Raw genomic sequence first — 21,308 nt, forward strand, 5'->3', positions numbered from 1 at the left:
CTAGTGGAACCCGTTAACACCAATTTTAACCTGTTTGATGATCGGAATCGTCGCCAACAAAAAACTCTCTCTCTTCACCGGAATCCGACAACTCCCCTCTCTCCTCCCATGAAAAAAAAATTGAAAATGAGGAAAATAAAATTTGATGCCAAAATGTATTTTTTAAAAAATTAAAGAGACCGATCGTTTTATAGCAAAAAAATAAAGACGGGGGACTAAAATATACTTCACGAACAAATTTGAAAGTGCCACTTATGTTACCCGTGTTTTTCACTTCAGTCATCTATCTTTCAATTCAACCCTGTCTCTCAAAAAACATGCAATTAGATACTAATTTAGACTCATAAGAGATTAATTGTGCAAAGAAAAAAACTCGAGGATCAAATTAAAAATTTTAAAAAGTATTACTACTTCAATTCACATTGATTCGTGAGAGAGTAAACTATGATTTCAGCTACAAAACACCACAAGGCTTAGTTTTTGTTAATTCTTGAATGAGAAATAATTTAATAGTACATATAATTTTGTATCAGTTTTTGAAATATTGATATGTTGGGTATTTCGGAGAGAGATAGATATTTTAGGTGTTAAAAAAAAAAACCAGATCAGTTAGGAAAATGATGGTGTAACTCTGGTTAGAAGATTGTTAAATAATTTTCATGCTAGAATGACTAGTTAATTTAGTTCGATAAACTATAGGCACTAATTAATTTAGTTTGATAAAATATAGGGACTAAATTATGATTAAAAATTTGAGATTTTGAAGCTAAAATTCTTCACTTAAGTCTCCTTCCTAAAGATGATAAAAGTCTCCTAAATTCTTCGTTCTTATGTAAGATAATTCCTTCGAAATAAAAAGATCAACTAGGTGTGCATTGTGCTTCATCCCTTGTGCAAGACAATTACTCTTATACCTACATGGAGAAATTATATTTTTAGTTAAATTATATAATTTTTTTTATATAAAAAATTAAGTTAACCTAGCGAAGTTTTTACTTTTTAGGGATCCAAACCTGATAGGTAACGTCAAGGAAAATAAATTTTTTAAAAGAAAAAAAAGAGAAGATGCTATTTTTTTTATTCTGACTCGAATATATTAATATAATAATAAAAACCTTTTTCTAAGCTAGTCTCCAATGAGAAAACAACGTGAGGGCTAAGATTTGATAAATATCCACCCATGTCATGTCACTCTGTCCACGTCCCCTGCAAGGCTAACAAAGTTCTCAGATGCATGTTACTCTGCAGAAGAGAATCAGTTGTTAGCTTGAAAAGATCGTCGAATATTCCCTGATGACACCACAGTTCTTTTACTACCACCGTTGATTCAAGAATTGTTTGATATTATAATATTTGTTTCTTTTCAATTGTTTTTATTTAAAAATATATTAAAATAATATATATATTTTTATTTTTTTAATATTATTACACGTTATCTTAATTGAGACAACGAAAAGACAAACATTGGTTATAACATGAACTACTTGAAAATACTTAAGTAATTAAGAAATGATTTTATCACCCTAAATAAATTAAGAAAAATATTTCATATATTCTCAAACAGTATGAAACTGGGATGATTGAATTAAGAACCATTAGTCATAAATTAAATTGGGATGATTGAATTAAGTATGACTTGATTAAAATATACTTAAAAAATTAGGGACTAGAATATAATTAATACATGAATTATATTTCTAGACCTAGAAAAATCAAGTAAGGACTTGATTGAGTTAATTTATAAAATTGTCTTGAATTAATATATATAAATTATTCAAGGGAAAATTTGATATTTTGCCAATTTATAGGCTTTTTCATATTTCCCTGTAAATTATAAGTTATGCCTCTTATTTTTTTGTGGTTGTCTATTAGACAGAAAAACTATGTAAGTTACATAATAGAGAGCTAACACTCTAGGAATGGAAATCCCTCTCTCCTAAATAGGGATTTAGGAGATTTCTCACTAGTGGATCGTGTGGATTACCATTGAAGGCCGGACAATTGGACGATTTGTGGTTTGCGAAAAATTAGCCTTTAAAAAATTGTTCAAAGCTGAAGAAGATCATATCTTCAAGTAACAAGTCCTTAAACAATTCTAGATCTGTCTAATGGGATAATAGAGACTTCCAAATATTTTTTTTATTGTTTTTGCTGCGTGTATGATATTCGGGATCCCAACACTCTTGTATAGGGGCTTTATAGACATTTCAATTTTTTATGCACAATGCAATTACTTAAATGCTCTTATGTTAAAAAAGGATTAGAACTCCCTTGTAGGGGCATTTTGGTCTTTTGCTATTGATTTTTTTGTTGTTGTTATTCTCAAGTTCTATAAGGGATTTAGTTGTTTTATAAATATAAAATATTAATAAAGAGAAAAGGTGGTTGCGAGTGCCACGCACGCGCCAGCAAATGGACGTCGCTCGTCTCCTTTCGGACGACTCATATGGCGTCTTACGACGATGAAACCCTGCCTTACATGGAGGCATTGGAAGCATACCGACGTTCTTTTCCTGGTGGTACAACATGTGTGCGGTGGAGAGACAGTTTGACTACGGTAAACTTTTTTCCTCTCCTTCCTTTTTTCTCTCTCTTCTCTTACCAAAGTGTGAGGGAGTTTTCTCATTTATTTTTTATATCCAGTTTGGTCCTTATTTTTTTTATTGTTATTTTTTTTTACATATTCTTTTGATTAATTTTTTATTCAATTACATCCCTCATCATTTGGTTTTATTTTATTTTTATATCAAATTTGGTCCTTATTTTTTTTATTTTCTTAAAGCTTTTACTAATTGAATTTTGTTTTCAATTTCATCCCTCAACATTTGATTTTAATTTATTTTTATGTCAAATTTGGTCCTCATTCTTTTTATTGCTATATTTTTTGTTTGTTTTGGATCCCTTTTTTATTGCATTTAAAAAAAAACATTGCATCCCTAAACATTGTTTTTACTAAGAATTTTTCTTGATTTTTTGTTTGCCTTCAATAAGTTTAGTCATGACCTCATGATCAAAGTCACATGTTTTAAATGTTAACACAAGTTGATTTTGATATTTCTAGGTTCTTTTATAAAATTGATTTATTTTAATTTTTATCCTTCAACATTTGATTTTTTTAATTGGTCTTCATGTTTTTTTTTCATTCTTCTTTTTATCAGTCCTATGCCCATTGCCACGGGGTTTGCAGGTTGATTTAATTTTTTTTCATTGATTTTTTTTAAAAATTCTAGTTTCATCACTCAATATTTTTTTAATTGAGAATTTTGTTTTTTTGTTTTTTTTGGGTTTGTCTTCTATGCATTCATTCTCAACCTCATGATCAAATATTGATTTATTTAATTAGATGTGTGTATAAGAATTTTAATTTATGGTTGAGAATTTTTTTATATCAAAAAACATGTTAGAAAAGCTTATTATTTATTTTTTTACTGAAAAGAAAAATATTATACCTACGGTGAAGCACGAGTTAAATAGGTAATATAATCTAAATCTACATACACAAAATAAAAGCTAGATGATCTAAAACAATGAAAAAGAAAAAAGAAGAGGTTTCCACTAATAAGATCCATGGCAACTAAATGATCGATTTATAGAAAACTAAAGGGATGTTTAACATTATTTTTGTTTTCTGATTTCCAGTTTTGAAAAGTTGTTTGTTTTCAATAAAATAACATGTGGCTGAAAACTAAAAATGAATTATTTTCAAAAATGTTTTTTAATTCACCACCCTATATATGTTTTTGAAATCAAATTGGATTCAGGATGTTAGAAAATGGGCACAATCAAGCTCAAACCAGGCTCGAAATGCACATGGGGGGTTGGATCTCTACGCTGTGGTTGGATCACTATGTTGGGGCTAGGGTGCTCGAGGATCAAACCAAGGTTAAGTTCAAGGTGATTAAGGTACGACTACGATCGAGTCTGGACTCTGGAGCTTCTATGCAATCTTTTTTTGGGGAATTGTCTTTTTGGTTCTTATGGACCCAATTTCATGATGAATCTTTTGGATTTATTAGGTCAAGGGTTTCTAGGGGTCCAAATCGACCCGTTCCAAAAGAGCATTAAGCAGGATGGTATGTCCAAGCCAGAATGCATACAAGCTCTAATTGGGCCCTAACACCTGGGGGAGCTTCACGGAGCCCATAAAAAAAAAATCAAATCTTCGAATTTCGAAGATTTCATCACTGTGAGTTGAGGTTTTGATGTGATATGGTCTATTGTCGTTCTGCGGGATCCGATCATTTATGCAGTTTTGAGGTTTAACCTTGGGCTTGTTTCAAGCGTGGTAAAAACATGATGGTCTGCTCATTTGTTTGAGGTTAACCTTTCCTTGCTCCTGTGGTGATTGTGTGGCCTTGTACATCTTACTTCTAATAGCTCAAAATTTGGTGGAATGTGGAGATCTCTTCCCTACTTGCACATTTCCTTTTTATTTTTTGTGGTGATGCTTTAGAAGAGTGTCTTTTAATGGTAGATTCTCTTGTATCATACAAGACATCAAGCATTGTTTTACTGTGGATGTTTTTAATACTGCATTGTTATCGAGGATGAATTCTGCTGAGCTTATTTATCTAGATTTTGATCTATTCATCGTTACTGGCTCTTCTGAACTGGAGAAACCACTTCTAATTGCCCTGTCGGGAGAGAAGGAGGTTGTGTAACTTACCCTAAAAGACTAGTAAACACAAGCTCATGCACGCACACGTACATGGACTTACTTCAACAGCCTTTCCTAAGAATGTACTTGATTTTAATTTAGTTGTTTTGATCATATTTCTCATGATCCTTGATCATTATAAGAAGAAATAATGGAGGGATCGCCAAAACCTCCAGTCTCATTGCGGGACAAAATCCTCAGCTTGGAGCACACTATTAAAGAAGCATACAAAAGAAAGCCAATCTCACACTGGATTGTTCTAGCTTTAAGCACCGCGGCAGTGCTCATTTCCTGCGTCAAGCCTTCTAACACGGGTCTATTATTCAAATGGGGGTGAAAGCAAGTGGATCATTTCATGGATGGCAGTTGCTGGGTGGTCTTTAACAGCGTTAATTCTGTTTCCTTCATACTTCTTTGTTGATAGTTCTCCCACTCCTCCGACCTTCAAACTCCTTGTTTCTTATATTGTGCTCGGTTCTTTAAGTGCTGCAGATAATCTCATGTATGCATATGCCTATGCATACCTCCCAGCATCAATTGCTGCTCTTCTAGCTTCATCATCCCTAGTGTTTTCTGCTCTCTGTTGATATTTTCCTGTGAAGAACAAATTGAAAGCTTCAATGGTAAATGATATTGTCATAATTGCTGCTGCTATGGCAATAATTGCATTAGATTCAGATTCAGATAGGTATGATTATGTCAGCTTCTGTTATTTTGCTGCATGATCCCGTGAAGGGCTTCAAGGTTCTTCCCCGAATAATCACATCTTGGGGATTTAGTTCTTACACATCCATGGAAATTCCTCTACTGGTATTAAAGATTCCCAATCATGATTTATTGGCGAGTTCCCATCGTATCTTTTTTCTTTTTTGTTCCTGCTATATAGCAGTGATACACAATTACGTTACATTTCTACACTACATGGTGTAACATATTGCTACGTTATTGCTTTGCTTGCAAGTTGTATGGCACATTAAGATATGTATGAAATAATTAGATAAACTTGTAGAGAAGATTTTACCTCAAATATTGACGCCACTAAAGTAGTTTTTTTCCTCCTTCAAATTACCTTGGACTGCAATAGCCAACCTTTTGTAAGCTGGATATTTGTCTGATAATATCATGGTCGCTGGCAGTGATAAAAGAAAAGTTATGCTTGTCCGTTTAGAAATGAATTACCAGGGTGGTCGTCACAGAAATAACCAAGGCTGGCATCAAATTTCTCGAGGAGCAAGAATGATTGAAAAAGGCATATTGTTGTGTGTAGATTGTAGCCTAAAAACTAATACTTTATTTGATATCTGTGTTGAACACATGAAGGTGGTAAATTGATTTATCTCGAAAGCCTTGAAATAAGAAAAGGAAGAAACAAAAGCTCGGCAATGTGGCTTTATCCAGTAAACATGTTAAGGTTCACCATAACTAGAGCAACCACCATCCTCTTTCGAGGTTTCGACGCTCATAAGCCGTAGTCACATGTCATCCACAAGGCGTATCATGGCCGTAAGCTAGATGATTGAATCTTTAAGAGCATTTTGCATCTTTTGCAGCCTGACATTTCTAATAAACGAAAGGCGAATTTTGGGTGGTAAATCATCTTTCAAATGCATGCCCTTCCACCGCAATATAACACAACCACGCACTAAAGATGTTATCATAAAAAAAAAAAGGGGATAAGCTGTCACAGGTTCGTCCTGGAAGAAACAAAAGTTTAACCAGACTAAACTTGTGATTCCAGGTGCCAAGATTGAAATTTCCGTTGATCCGGAAAAATCATCTCAACCAATCAACGTGCGATTTCAATGAAGTAATGACATTAGCACGTGCCTCAGGCAAAACTTCGTGTTGAGTCATGACCTGAACATGTAAACGCTTGGGCTGGCAGCACCTAAATCTGACCAACAGCACTAGCCTGCCTTTCGACCCAACATGACCTTTCCTTTGTGACCCTACAAACTACTCACTAGCCTGTGTGTACAGATATTGGATGATTGACCAGGGAGTTGAAATTTGCGGTTTCCCAGTTTAGCCGAGGATTAACCAGGGAAAATTTCCAACGCTTTAAGAAATGCAGCCAGGGCAAGCGATTTCTCATAGCCAAACTAAAAATAATCACAAAGGTAGCACACTCCACCTGATCCAGCTATAACTGGTGTTGTGATTTGAGGCTGGATCCAGACACAGCACGGCACAAGATTTCTCATAACAGACAGAATAATCACAGCATGCCTTTGGTGACAACGACGATAGAAATGAATTGGCTCTTTAAATCTATTGCTGTACGAGCTGTACGGAAAAGGGTTGAGCACAAACCTTTATTTATCTTTAAGTAGCACAGACAAATGTGAAGTAGATATATATATATATATATATAAATTCCATCCTGCTGAAAACCTAGTTCCCTTCATCAGGGAATAAGCATCTCCTGTGTCCTCTTCCACCTCCATGACATGCCTTGCGAGTTTTAATGACATATCTAAAATACTGTCTTATAAGTTTGTTGTACACAACGCATAGTGGATAAAAATCCTTGTTAGCAACATAAAACTCGCTTTGCCATCAGGCTATAGCTGCTGCTACAGCATCATATTCAATTTTTTGGACCAATGTCCTTAAGGGCACAGATCTGCTCCTCTCCCATGGCAGACATGACAGTCACCACAAGGTCCTTTCCTTCACCAAACCCATCTTTAATCTATATACACAAAATAACAAAAACAAAATTTCAGTTTTCGGAATGAAAACCAACTAGAGCCTATGGAAACAGAGAAAGGCTCAACAAATATTAATGCACAAGCAAGTCAAGACACGAAGCAGGGACCAGAAAAAGGGATGCCAGTAAAATACCGGAGTAAGCAGACTATCATCAGTGGGAAGCCTCAGATCATCCTTGGTATTTCCATTTTCAGTCAAAAGACTCACCTACATGAATTTAAACATCAATTAGTTAAGTCACTATAACAAAGCTAAAAAACAAGACAACCAACTCAATTGGAAACCATAGTTTTTGCCATTTTCTCCTTTCTAGTATTCTACAGCCTTCCCTGAAGCAAGTCATTATTTAATATACATCAGAAAAATATTGATATTAATAGTTCCATAGTTGAAATTAGCAATTTATGCTTCTAGTTTCAGTTGGATTTACACCATAGAACCTTGGGTCTCACATAGTTTAGCACTACACATCAAAATTAAATTCCAAGCCTTCTATACATGGAGATGAAAAAATCACAGTAGTTTTCCCAGTTGAAATTTATTCATTACAAAAAGGCATGCAATAGATTATAGGCAAAGCTTCCCAACTTGTCCCATTAAACAGATAGGGCAGCCAGACTAGTAATCAGCACAAGACAAAATTTACTTGAACAGTAGAAATTAAACAAACTTACAAAGCCATCTTCAGAGATATCAATCAGCTGATAATCAGTACGATTAACATGGGGAACCTGTCAAAACAGAAATTTATCAAAACAAGAACAAAGGAACTTGTAACAAGAAATAAACATATATAAACTGTGAGATTAGCAAAGAGTATTACATCACAGTTGTGAGATGAAGGAACGATATCTTCAAGCTTTTTCCCATTAAATATATCAATCCCCACAAAGTGGCACTTAGCATGTCCATGCTTGCCTGTCTTTGAGGTGGAAACCTCAACAACCTGTACTTTTCAAATGAACAAAAACTCATTATTATTGGGCAGAGCAAGAAAATAAAGAACTGTTGATAGAAGCTAATCATCATTAAAGCATTTTGCACCCAAACTTCACAGCTGCACATATAAGCTTGTTTTAGCATGCATGGGAGATGGCACCTTATACCTAGTTATAACTATACGTGATGCCATCTGAACCAACCAAAGAGAGCACCACCACCTATCTAAATAATCCTCTGATACACACCTATTGGTATTGATGTTTTTAGTGATATTTGCAGACATGCAAGCTAATATCATTGTTTTGGAAGATGTCTTGCAAGAGACACTAAGTTGCAGCACTCCACACAGGCATGAAAACAATTTCACAGAGCTGCAATTTCACACGTCTGTCCAGCATGACATTCAATCCACATTTGGTCATGATCAAGGACCATTGTTACTATTGGAACGATGATAAATTCCAAACAACAATTGTTGCACTGCAGGTTCAGATCCAGTTCTCACTGAAGCAATTATATATGCTTATGGGGGTATTTATGATCTAGGGTTACATGCAACTTTTTTTAACCAAACTCTGGAAATTTGGGGATTTTCAATAAGTTATGAGATTTGGCAAACATATGAAAGCTAAGACTTTGAGGCATCTTTACTTTTGTGAAAAAGACTCCATTGTTCCAGCTAATTTTTAGTACATAGAAACAAAAAAGACCCTTGTATGGTCGCACTGTATTAAATTCCCTGGATGGCATGGCAAGATGAATCAGTGGAGTAAAATTAAATCACTCCATGCCATTTTTTATCCACCCATGTATTATCTTTTGATTGTTACATTGCGAGGATTCTCTGATACTAAAGTGCCATAACCAAGGTAGACTCGAGGGGCACCACCCACATGCAGCCTGTGAAAGCTCAAAATTTTCTAAGGTTTTGATACGCTAATTCCCACTGTCTGAAATCTTGTCACAAATAGCACATAAAGACATCGACCTTTAAATCTACCATAAAAAGGTGCACACACGCGAAACAAAGCCACACATAAACATAATTTAAAAATTACAAATTTTTTGACACACGAAACCCCTACAGGAGAAGAACAATTCTCAGGATACACCATCAACATCAAAATCAACTCTCTCTTCTTTTTTTTGAAACATCCCCAAAAAGATATAATTAATTCTAAACAAATCCAAGTATTAACTCGGATAAAAATCACTTTTTGATTTTTTTTTAAAAAATCACCTTTGTAAATAGCATGACTTATTAATCAATTTACAAAGAGCACACTGAGATCTGGAAAGAAAAAACAAAAACCCAGATAGAATCCATAACAAGAACATAAAAAAAAAGAGAGAGAAAAAGAGGAGATAAGACCTTGCAAGGACGGTTCTTGATGACTATATAGCCATTCTTGCGGATAGTACCAGCTTGCTGAGGGTAAGTCTTGGAGGCTCCTGCATCAGCCTTTGATTCAAAGTGGTGCTCCTCGTCCGACATGTTGGTTGGTTCGGTTCTCTCTCGAGCAGAGGAGGAAAAAATAATGGAAGAGGGTGATGACTTCTCGAGACAGAAGAGGACAGGGCACCGCCACTTCTATTTTATGCCTTCCTTCGATATAGATAGACAGATAAAAAGATTGAGAGAGTTTGAGTTTGGAGACAACACCTTCTCAACCCTGGTTAATGTTTTCGTCCAATCTTGACCGTTGGATCCTTTCCTTGAGTTTAGCTTAGCTTAGCTTCCCACTTCTTTTATATCTTTCTTTTCGAAATTTTGTATTTTTTTATGTAATATAAATATATATTGGTTTTACTGCATCTTATTTAAATTTCAAGGATGGTTGGGGGAGAAAAAAACACTCCAGGTTAAATGTGAATAATTCATATAATTTTTTTATTCTGTGGTAATATTATTTTTTAAATTAATTTATATAATAAATTAAATTACATTTTAAATTCTAATCAAATGCTTGAAAATCAAGTCACACGTTACATGTTTCATTATAATTATAATATAATATCTCAATCATTGTGACTACATTTTTAGAATAACAACACTTTTTTTTTTATATGTTTTATTGATAACTTTGAAATTTGATAATGGTAAAGAAAGCATTCAGAGATGTTTAAAACAGTTATTTTTTAAAATAAATTTTACTAAAAAATATATCAAAATAATATTTTAAAAGATATCTCTCAACTAGGGGTGATCATTTTCGGTTCGGTTCGGTTTTTATCAAAAAAAGTAATCAAACCAAAATTTTTTTTGAAAAAAAAAACAGAAACCGGGTCAAACCGACCGGTTTCGGTTCGGTTCGGTTTTTTTAGGGAAAAAACCGGTTCAAACCGGTTTGGCTCGGTTTTTCCGGTTTTGGCTTGGTTTTCTCGGTTTTGGCTCGGTTTTTTCCGGTTTTGGCTCCGTTTTTTTCGGTTTAGCTCGGTTTTTTCGGTTTGGCTCGGTTTTGGCTCGGTTTTTCCGGTTTGGCTCGGTTTTTTCCGGTTTTTTGTCGGTTTCGGTTCGGTTTTTTCGGTTTTTTGGTTATAAAACCGAAACCGAACCGAACTGGCCGGTTTTTTCAAAAATTTAATCGGTTTAATCGGTTTTTTTTCGGTTCGGTTTTTTCGGTTATTTTTTTTCCAGTTTTCTCGGTTTTCCGGTTTTTTTGCTCACCCCTACTCTCAACGTTTTACAGATATCAAATCTTTAAAAAAAAAATTCTTCAAAAAGGATATAGTAATAAAAAGCTGAAAGAATTCGAATTTACTAATTCTATTTTCTCGACTCTTTTCAGTGATGACCTTTTTTTTTTTCCTCTTGTAACTTTCCTTTGCCTTTCTCTTTAATTTCCTTGACGATTTTTTTTTCTCGTTCTCTCTTCTTCTGGGACTTTGGAAGGGATGCTTTGTCAACATATTCTTCATTTTTTCCAATTGCTGTAGTCCACTGATTTTTCCAGCAAGATGTTTTATATATATATTCCTAGGCATATTTTCTATTTTTGTTTTCGTGCATCTTCTTCTGTATTTATGAGTAGCATCTGGTGCTTAAGGCCAAGATGCTAGGATTCCCACATGTCAGATATTCTCAAAATACACATCTTTTATTATGGTGGTCATCTAGCATAAAAACCCAGCAAAATAAATAGACCATACGCTATGACAGGGGTAAGCAAAATAACTAAAAAACTGATTAAATCGAGAAAATCAGAAAAAAAAATAACTGAAAAACCGAACTGTGAAAAAAACCGATTAAAATTTTGAAAAAAAACCGACCGGTTCGGTTTTATAAACCTAAAACTGAAAAAACAAACCGAACCCAAACCGGAAAAACCGAGTCAAACCAAAAAAACCGAGCCAAACCAGTTTGAACTGGTTTTGTCCAAAAAACCAAACCGACCCGAAACCAGTCGGTTTGAACCGGTTTCGGGTTTTTTTTAAAAAAAATCAGTTTAGTTATTTTTTTTAATAAAAACCGAACCGAACCGAAAATGATCACCCCTATATCAAGATGATTAAATAAAATAAAATAATAAGACTAAAAATTACTAGCTCGTATTACTCCAAGTAAAAATAAATTCGTTACTCCATAACATATTCATACCAGTATAGTTAAAAGTATTATTATAAGAATGAATCCAACATGCTACTATGTGAAAAAAAAAAAGACGAATATAATTCCAGTTTGGGTTGATAATTTCAAATAATTTTTTTTTCTAATTTACTAAATGAGCTAAACTATTCCATAAAAAAAAATGGTGTTTTTTAATAGTTTAATTTATTTTTATTTAAAATAACTAATTATTTTTCCAGGTGCCTTTGGTTATTGATGAATACATCTGATATTAGATATGATTAAATTTGATAAAATTAAACTAAGAAGATATGGAATTAAAACCTAACTCATAAAATAGTGCTATTAAATATTCTCAAAGTTTTACTCATAATTATTATAAATAAGGAATTTTATTGAAATTTAAATTAACTACAACTAATTATTTTTATTATTAATGATTAATTAACTTAACAAGTTAAAAAAATTTATTAGAATTCCATTTGTTTGATAGAAAGTAGTTTCTTTTTGGAAAGTGAATTCTGGGATAGTGAATTCCGGGAAAGTGAATTATTTTCTGATGTTTGGCAATGTAATGGAAAATAAGTTGGAAAACACTTTCCAGTGTTTGGTTATGTCATGGAAAATGAGTTAGAAAATAATTTATTAATATTTTATTTTTCTCAAGTTTATTAAAATAATGAGGAACAAATCTTACAAATTAAAAAGTTAAATGAGAATGAAATTGAAAAAAAATATAATTTCATAAATTATCTCAAATAAAATAAATAATAATCAAAATAATAAAGATCAAATCTAAAAAAAAAATGAAAGATGAAGAAATTAAAATAATAATAATTAACATTTCATAAATTATTTCAAATAAAATAAGTAACAATCAAAAGAATGAGGATTGAATTTGATACATAAAAAATTCCAATAAAAAATTATAAGGAAAAAGCAAATAACAATTATAAAAATAAGGACCAAAGTTAATATAAAAATTAAATTTTAAGAGATGAAATTGAAAAATAAATATTCAAAACAAAATATATATAGTAATCAAAAGTTTGAGGACCAAATTTGATATAATCAGCAAATAATATGACATTTCTAAATTTTTCACAACTTCCGGAAAGTGTTTTCTGTCCAAAATTTTCAGGAAAACACTTTCTTGGAAACCAAGCCAAATTTTTCTTTGACTGGAAAGTACTTTTCGTTGACCAACTTTTCTAATGACAAACAAACACAGGAAAGTTTAAAAAATAATTTCTCTAAAAGTGAATTCCAAGAAACAAACATAGCCTAAATAAATTGCTATTAATAAACTAAAATATCCTATTTCTCAAAACTTTTTAGAAATATGCTTAGTTTTCCAAAACTTGTTCGAGAGGTGCTATTTTTCAGAAAACACTCTTAAAAACTTCACAGTATAATATCAATGGCAGGATCAAAGGACACCCCTATGTCTGGGATTTTTGGGATTACAGTGTAAAATAGTTTTTTATTAAAAAATATATTAAAGTTATTTTTTATTTTTTTTATTTTAAAAATCAGTACATTAGAATTATAAAAAAAAATTAATTTAATATTTTTTCAAATAGAAAATACTTGAAAAAAAAAGTAGAAACAGAAATTATGCTCAGCAACTTTAAGCTGTTGATAAGAAGACAAAGAAATAGCTAAAGGGAAAGATTAAAATTTGATGGTACTCATTGATAATAATAGTTTATGGAAAGAATTAGGATTTAATGGTAAATATAATATTAACGTGATAATGGAGAATCAATTATGCCAATCCCCAAAAAGTAGAAGCAGTCTGATAGTTTTTGGGCTGATAGTTTTTGGAATGGTGGTTGTGGTTATTTTTTAAAGTATTTTTTAGTCAGAAAAATATATCAATAATATTTTTTTATTTTTTTAAAATTATTTTTAAGATCAGCACATCAAAATATTTAAAAATATCAAAAACATATTAATTTAAAAAAAAATTAAATTTTTTTAAAAATACTTTTGAAATATAGTGCCAAACACACGTGCAGATTGTGCTTGTAAGTAAATTGGTGATGATGAAAAAATAAAGAGAAGGTATAATTTAATTAGTTAGATTTTGAATTTATATTTTAAGTTTATTAATTTGAGTGTTATAATATTTTTTTTAAAATTATTAAAAGTTTATATAATTATTAATCTGATATTTTTAAAAGATCTGGACATTCATAATTAAAAAAAAAATTCGGTCATAACGTTTGGTACAAAGGTTCAAATCCTGAACCGTTGATGCTTTGGAAACCAGACGCAAACAGATCTGTACAAGCATTTTCAGCTTCGTCGACTTCTTCGGACTGAGCTCAGGTCTTTAAGCTTTGTTAATCCAAATTCATCGGTGGATCTGGATATTGGATTTACCAGGAATGCACCCGCATCAAACCCATGAAGAACTGGAAATAGATATTGGATTTACTTGCTATTTTTCCTGTACAATTTCTCACCTGTCATTCTTCAAGTTAACAGCAGTTTCAGAATAATCACCTCCTTAAGATGTCTGCTATCTGAGAGGTGCAAAGATGAGATTATGATAAATTTACGACTTTAAACGATGAAAAGCTTCAGCTGCCACAAACAAGTTGAATCGAGAAAAAGCATGAACAGGCAGGCTCTTGTTGATATAAGCAATTTCATGATAATAACAAGCATGCCATGCATGTCTTTGATCCATGGAATTTGTCGTCCTGACACAGCATAGTAAACCGAGGCTAAGCACTTCCAGGAGCCGTAAGTCTCTAGACTAGTAATGTTTCTACAAGTAGATCATGTCATCAAGAGTTATTGGATCTTACAGCAATAATTAAATTATTTTTTTGGAAAAGCTGCAACATCCAACTATCTCAGTAAATATAGTTATAAGATAAGAAACGTAGTTTAATTGGTTAGATTCTGGATTTATTTTTAAAAGATTATCAATTTAAATGTTACAAATCTCAAAGCCACTGGATGCTTATATGATTATTAACTTTAGGATCTGTGAAAATAACCAAGATGCACAGAAGTTGACCCGGACAACTATATTAATAAAAATACACACATATAATTCTAGGATACTGCTAGCAATTTATCCGGAAAAAAACTCCAGGTCGGCTGAATAAGAAAAGAAATACGAGCTGAATACTGCCACAACAGCAACTTCAACCATCCATGAATATGATTAAGCTTGCTTCCTCTCGAGAGCAACCAGAAAAGGCAATAAGGAAATTTCAGATATTCCCATTGGACCAACCGACCAGCATTAAAATCAGTTCAATCAAACAACTAATCGAGCCCAACTTTTCTGCTCTTTTCTTTTTTCTTTTTCCTTTCTTTGTTGATTGACAAAGAAAGGAAACATTGAGGAATGATTTGGAGTCATCGACGCTGATGCTATAGACAAGCAATGGCGAAACATACAAGAAGAGAGAAAACGGGTGCGTGACACTTTTCCCTGGAGTTATTTCACCATTGTCGAGGATATTTTACCACAGTTTTTACTTTATTTCACTTCACAACGCTCTATTATAGAGAGTGGAGACAGTTTGGTAGGGAGAAAGCTAAGTCTAGTTGGTTAAAATCTCCATTCCATCCATGCAATCACCACTTCAAATGTCAAATCATGCGAGCTCGAGTCCAAAACCATCGCTTTGGTGAATTGCTTCGTCGTTCTCAAAATGGATGGCACACCTTCAATTGGATAAGAGAGAGAAATTGGTCTTAAGTAGGAGCAAATTTATTGAAGAACATCATTTGTTCTTCACACAAGCATAAATCAAGAGAAAAGAAAAAGGGAAATGTGCGTTAACAAAAACTCTAAACTGCATTAGATATACAAAATTATTAATTGCTACAATCAAATTATTATTATTATTATTATTATTATTTGTCTTTAATCAAAAATTTAGATGCATTGGGTTTTGAGGGTTAAATGATCTTTTCACGAGTTCATTTATCATTCTAGAATTGTTAAGGGACATATTGATATTTTTATAATTTTTAACATGGTTAAATTAATTGATTACATTTAAAATAAAAAAAACACTTAATTATGATTTAGGGTTTTTTTATTTTTTCAATTTAATAACTTTATTGCCTTTGAATTCAAAATTCTAAAAGCAGTATGAATGTAGGGGATTATTTTTAATTTTATAATATTTTTTTTATAATAATTATTTGGTCATAGAAGCAATGTTGTATTTTAATAAATAAATAAAAACCAAAAAATTATTGATGCTTGTGTTGCTCGTATCAGTCGCTCCATTGTTTTCGAATAATGTATGCGACTGATTCTGATGGTCAAAATTGTTGTTTCGCTATCTCATTTGATTTGTCTCGACATGCACTTCTTTTCTAGACAGCTCGTCATGACGATTCTATCTAGTTTGGGGCCAATTTGATTTTTTTCTTCTTCTTTTCTCTCTCTTCCACCTCGTTTTGTGTGATGCCCTTAAAAAAATTCACAGCAGCCCTTCAATTTATTTTCCCTTTAGATTTGGTTAATGTTTTCTTAATTTTAATTTTCTAATTTGAAAATTTTATTTCAAATTGAAAAATATTTTTAATTTCATCCTCAAATTTTTTCATCTCTCGGATTTGGTTTCTATTTTTTTTATTTAAGATGATTTATAATTTTATTTTTTTTTCTATCAAGTTTGATTCTTATTTTTCTTATTGCTATTTTCTTACTTTGATGAATTTTTTATATTTTATCCTTCAATATTAAATTAATTGAGAATTGAGCTTCTTCATTAAGGTCGAGTCTATGATTTCACGAGTTATGATTTTGAAAGACCAACTTAGGTTTAAAAGATTCACCCGGGCTTACTTGATTTTTCATATTATTAATTTAAAGTTGTCTTTTTATATAATTAAATTAAGCAGGCTTACCTTTCGCTTCTTTAGAAAACCTAGCGACCCCTTAATGTTTTCTTCTTGCACTTAGGAAAATTGCTCCGGCCCGCAGCGTTGTGTCAACCACCGATATAGGTTTACTCGAGTCACTTGTTTTTGGTCTTTTTTAATTTTTAATTTAATTATTTCTTTTTTTTGCCCCTCAGTATTTGGTTTATTATAATCAAGCTTCCTAATTTGTTTCGATATGGGTTCCATGATTTTATCGCAACCTTATATCCTAGATTACAGGTTTCATTGGTTAACCATGGTTGGTTCGGGTCGATCCGATATGCCGTTGTCTCAATATTTTTTTTAAAAAAATATGTCGTCGAATATATCATTATTTTTTAAAAAAATTTAGTTAATATACATCAAAATTTTGACTTTCTAATATTCTTACAATCTTGTAAGGTAAAAAAATAATAATTCAACCAATAGTTGAAATAATAGTCGAGATCAAATTAGTTAAAGTTTGTATGCTAAATCTTTTATCAAGATAAAAGAGCTCACTAATTCTGTACATATAAACGAAGTTCCTTATTTAATATATTTATGATCGGTCGACTATGGTCAGTAATATATTTTACAAGATTTGATAATTACCTTAATATTTTAAACATGATTTAATATTTACATAGAAACATTTTTACATAAGAGAGAATCAATGCAATGATCTTGGAAACTATACATGAAAGTGACATGATACTAACTAGATTTTGACTCATACGATAAAAACAATATTTAACGCAATATACCGGTGAAAAAAACATGGTATTCCAAATGCAAGGATCTATTTTACTCAAATTAATGGCCTTGATTAAGATTGATGTGAAATGGGAATTATTAAATATTTGTAATTTAGCAAACCAAAAGGTGGAAGGAGACAAGCAACAAAAGCAACAGGGGATTGGAGTATATATGAAGGCCCAATAGGAGATTTGGGCTTGTAGTTTAGATTATCCACACCCCCTAGCCCATCTTTCCACATGGCCCATGTAAGCTAGACCCAAAAAAACCATGCTAAATCTTGGACCCAACTTGTATTTGAAGCTCACACTCATAGCTATATATTTAGTGCTGTGATATAAAAGTGTTTTTAATAATGTTTATATATTATAATGAATTTTTATTTTTGAAATTAATATAATAAAAAATTATTTTAAAAAATATCAATTTAATATTTTTATAAAAAAAAAACTTTGAAAACCAAGTATACTTGCCAACCCATTATAAATAACAAGAGTGTACATAATAAACCTTGAGGGATGTAGTTCAACTGATCAGGTTTTAGGTTTGTTTCTATAAGTCACTAGTGCAAGTCTCATAAACTTCAGAGTCGCTGAAGCCTTACATGGTCGTTAATTTCAGGACCTATAGAATTAATCAAGATATATATAAACTGACTCGAACATCTACATTAACAAAATATATATATATACATAATTGATTTGGATTGGCGATAACGATGGCATAGTCATGACTTCCGATTTACATTAGACTATAGGTTCCGGCTTTTGTAAAGAAAAATATAATAAAATATGGGAAGGTAATCATGCGGGCACAAGAAATAAGCCGATAAATATTTCTTTAGGAAGGATGGTAACCTCCCAGTCAACGTTTGGATTAGAGCCTTGTAATAATTAGGAGCATTATATTTTTATAATATAAATGTATGTAGGTGATAGAATCCCTTTAAATGAATCTGCCTAACTAGAATATTAAAGTGATGCATTTGCCTTCCATTCTTTGCGATGAAAAAGTAGAAAGTAATCAAATCTGGGCAATGAGCAAGGAAGCTTTCAACTTCAAGACATGACCTGAGCCATTTGACCATGATGATGATTGTCGGCGACACTCGTCATCCCCGCCAATTAGGGCACAAAGCATGGGCGAAAAACACATCCTTTTCAACATGTTGGACTTCGGACGATGCTGCGGTTCAAAGTTGGCTGTGGAAATTCTTGCATTTGCGAAGTACGGGCCCGCTTTTCAGGCAACAACTATCCTGTGCAAGAAAGAAATATTGATAACATGATAGCTGTAGCTTAATTGATGGTGCTAGTGTGTTTGGTATATGTGGCTGTGATTTGAAAAAAAATATTTTATAAAAAATATTTTTTTGTTGATATTGATTTAGTATTTATATATGTTTTGTTAAAAAGAAATATTGATAACACTCCAGTTTTTTTGGTTTCTTAAGCGCGCAACAACATCAAGTAAAATTGATGTTATAAAATAATTTTAAAAAATATATATTAATATTGATGGTTTTTAATTTAAATATTGTAAATTTAACTATTGTTATTACATCATGAAATAAATAATATTTTATATAAAATATTTTTTATTGTTCCATTAAACTATCTACAATTCCATCATGTATGAAATACATCCGACAAGGATTCCAGTTTTTTTGGTTTCTTAAGCGCGCAACAACATCAAGTAAAATATAATCAGGAAGAAAATTGGGATTGCGATTAAATTCTGCAAATGCTACGTCATCAAGTGACCTCTGTCTAATTTATATAGTGTCATTGATTAATGTTAAACACTAGTTTTTTGAATAAACCACAATTAAAAAATAAAAAAATAATTTTTATTTTTTATTTTACTGGGTCGGACCTGATTCAATGCATTTTAAGCTTTGAACCAGAACCGGTCCAACCGGAACAGTAGAGCTGGCTACACTGTTCATGTTAATTAATTAGCATGAACAGTTGCAAGAAGCAGCAATTACTTGCTTTTCTTTTCCCAGCATTTTCGAACGCAAAAACATGTGGGACCCATAAACAGTAAACTGTGTTTTTTTCTTTACCAAACAGATTGTATCTGCGTTTTAAACAAAATACAGACGCAACGTCATTACCAAACGGTCTCTTGCTACTTAATCACCGGTTCAATTGCCATAAATTTAGTGTTGTTAGCGGTTTATCTGGTCATTAGTTTTAGAATTTTAAAGAATTAGTCAAGATATGCGTAAATTAATCAAACATGTATGATTAAAAAAATAAATTGACTTGCACTATATTTTTTTGTAATTCATTTTTGATCAGTGTTCTCGCATGGCAAAAGGGGCATCGACACCACCTTGCCTCTCGGAATTAGAAACAAGAACAGGATCCTTTGTGGTTATGGACACTTATAAGATGAAGATAGAAGAATGCAACTTGTTATTCTTTATTATTCTCCTTCGTCATCAAAGAAACTCTAATTGATTTGGAATGACACCCTGGGTCGAGAACCGGCTTGGTTTAACTTGATCGCGGATTAATTAATTTATTAATTAATTAATTTAAATTTATTTTAAAATAATATATTTTTAATAAAAATATTTTTTTAATGATCTCATTTTAAAAATAATAAGAAGAATTAACCACGAGAACAAACGAAACAATTACGCCAGTCATATCCAGAGCAATCAAGAATGTATCCTCGCATCGTCTGTGCTCTCAGGTTCGAGCCATGTGGTTGCTCATATGATGACCACTGGAAGCTTATATGGTCGTTAACTTCAGGGCCCGTGGGATTAATCGAAGTGCGCGCAAGCTGACCCGGATACCCACATTAAACTAAAAAAGAATATATCCTCGCATACATTATTATTAATATAGTTCCATAGCATATAATGATGAGGCAGAGCATTCATTAATGGACTGTTCTTGCTATTAGTTAAGCAAGAACGTGGCAGGAAACAATTAGTAGCATATAAAAAAAATCATAACGAACATGCTGCTCTTACTATTAGTTAAACAAAAATGCTTGTTCATATGCTATAGAAAAATTGCCATATGAATCTCTCCCTCCGGGCCTGAGGAGTTCGAAAGATGGAGATCCTGCCATACGAGTAGTTTAAGAGGAATATTTAAGAATTAGTGGGATAAAACTAAATCAAAGAGAACTTTTAGTTGTGTCAAATTAACAACTTAATAATAAAATGTCACCGTAATAAATTTTTTCATGTAATTATTAAAAATATATATATTTAAAATCACCTTAAAAAATAAAAAAAATAATGCAATGATTAGACTCAAATTTTTCATGATTCTAAAAGTCCGGTTCTATAACAAGCGGTCATTAGTGGGCTGATCTCAATATGACCTCATAAACAGACTGATATACGTCAAGGGTAACACCAGCAGAAGATCAATATAGTTCCTGGCAAAAATTTGCTGGTGAGAGTTTGCCATTTTTGCCGGACATTAGCTCTATGTTTGTATCATCACATTCCTTTATACCAAGCACATGTTAGTTTTTGTTTTCTATATGTAATGTAACCACAGAGAACCCATGATCCATTAATGGTTCAGCAGTGATCCTGTTCATGCTTTCATCCATCCATTTTACAGGATGTATCACTCTTGTTGTGCACCAGCAAAAGCCAGAAGCAACTGCCTGTAGGCAGTGGTGAATATTAGTGATGAAGAAGTTAAAAGGCTTGTAAGTGTTCTGCTATGTACTCCCCATAAAAAGAAAAATGAATGCTAAGATGGACATGTGGAAGCTTGGAAGAAGAATAACTTTCGAGGG

At 32.2% G+C, this 21,308-nt stretch overlaps 1 protein-coding gene across 1 annotated transcript; it reads right to left on the reverse strand.

The window, feature by feature from the left end:
* Nucleotides 1-6,944: 6,944 nt before the first annotated feature.
* On the reverse strand, nucleotides 6,945-10,015 carry LOC7489445 (eukaryotic translation initiation factor 5A). The gene is made up of 5 exons (XM_002325100.4): nucleotides 9,687-10,015; nucleotides 8,196-8,318; nucleotides 8,047-8,103; nucleotides 7,505-7,579; nucleotides 6,945-7,352 (listed from the first exon to the last, which is right to left on the reverse strand). Exons 1-5 carry the CDS (start codon nucleotides 9,807-9,809, stop codon nucleotides 7,248-7,250), a joined length of 483 nt encoding a protein of 160 aa, XP_002325136.1. The 5' UTR covers nucleotides 9,810-10,015; the 3' UTR covers nucleotides 6,945-7,247.
* Nucleotides 10,016-21,308: the final 11,293 nt, after the last annotated feature.

This window comes from Populus trichocarpa, chromosome 18 (assembly GCF_000002775.5).
Source record: "Populus trichocarpa isolate Nisqually-1 chromosome 18, P.trichocarpa_v4.1, whole genome shotgun sequence".
NCBI classification, from domain to species: Eukaryota; Viridiplantae; Streptophyta; class Magnoliopsida; order Malpighiales; family Salicaceae; genus Populus; species Populus trichocarpa.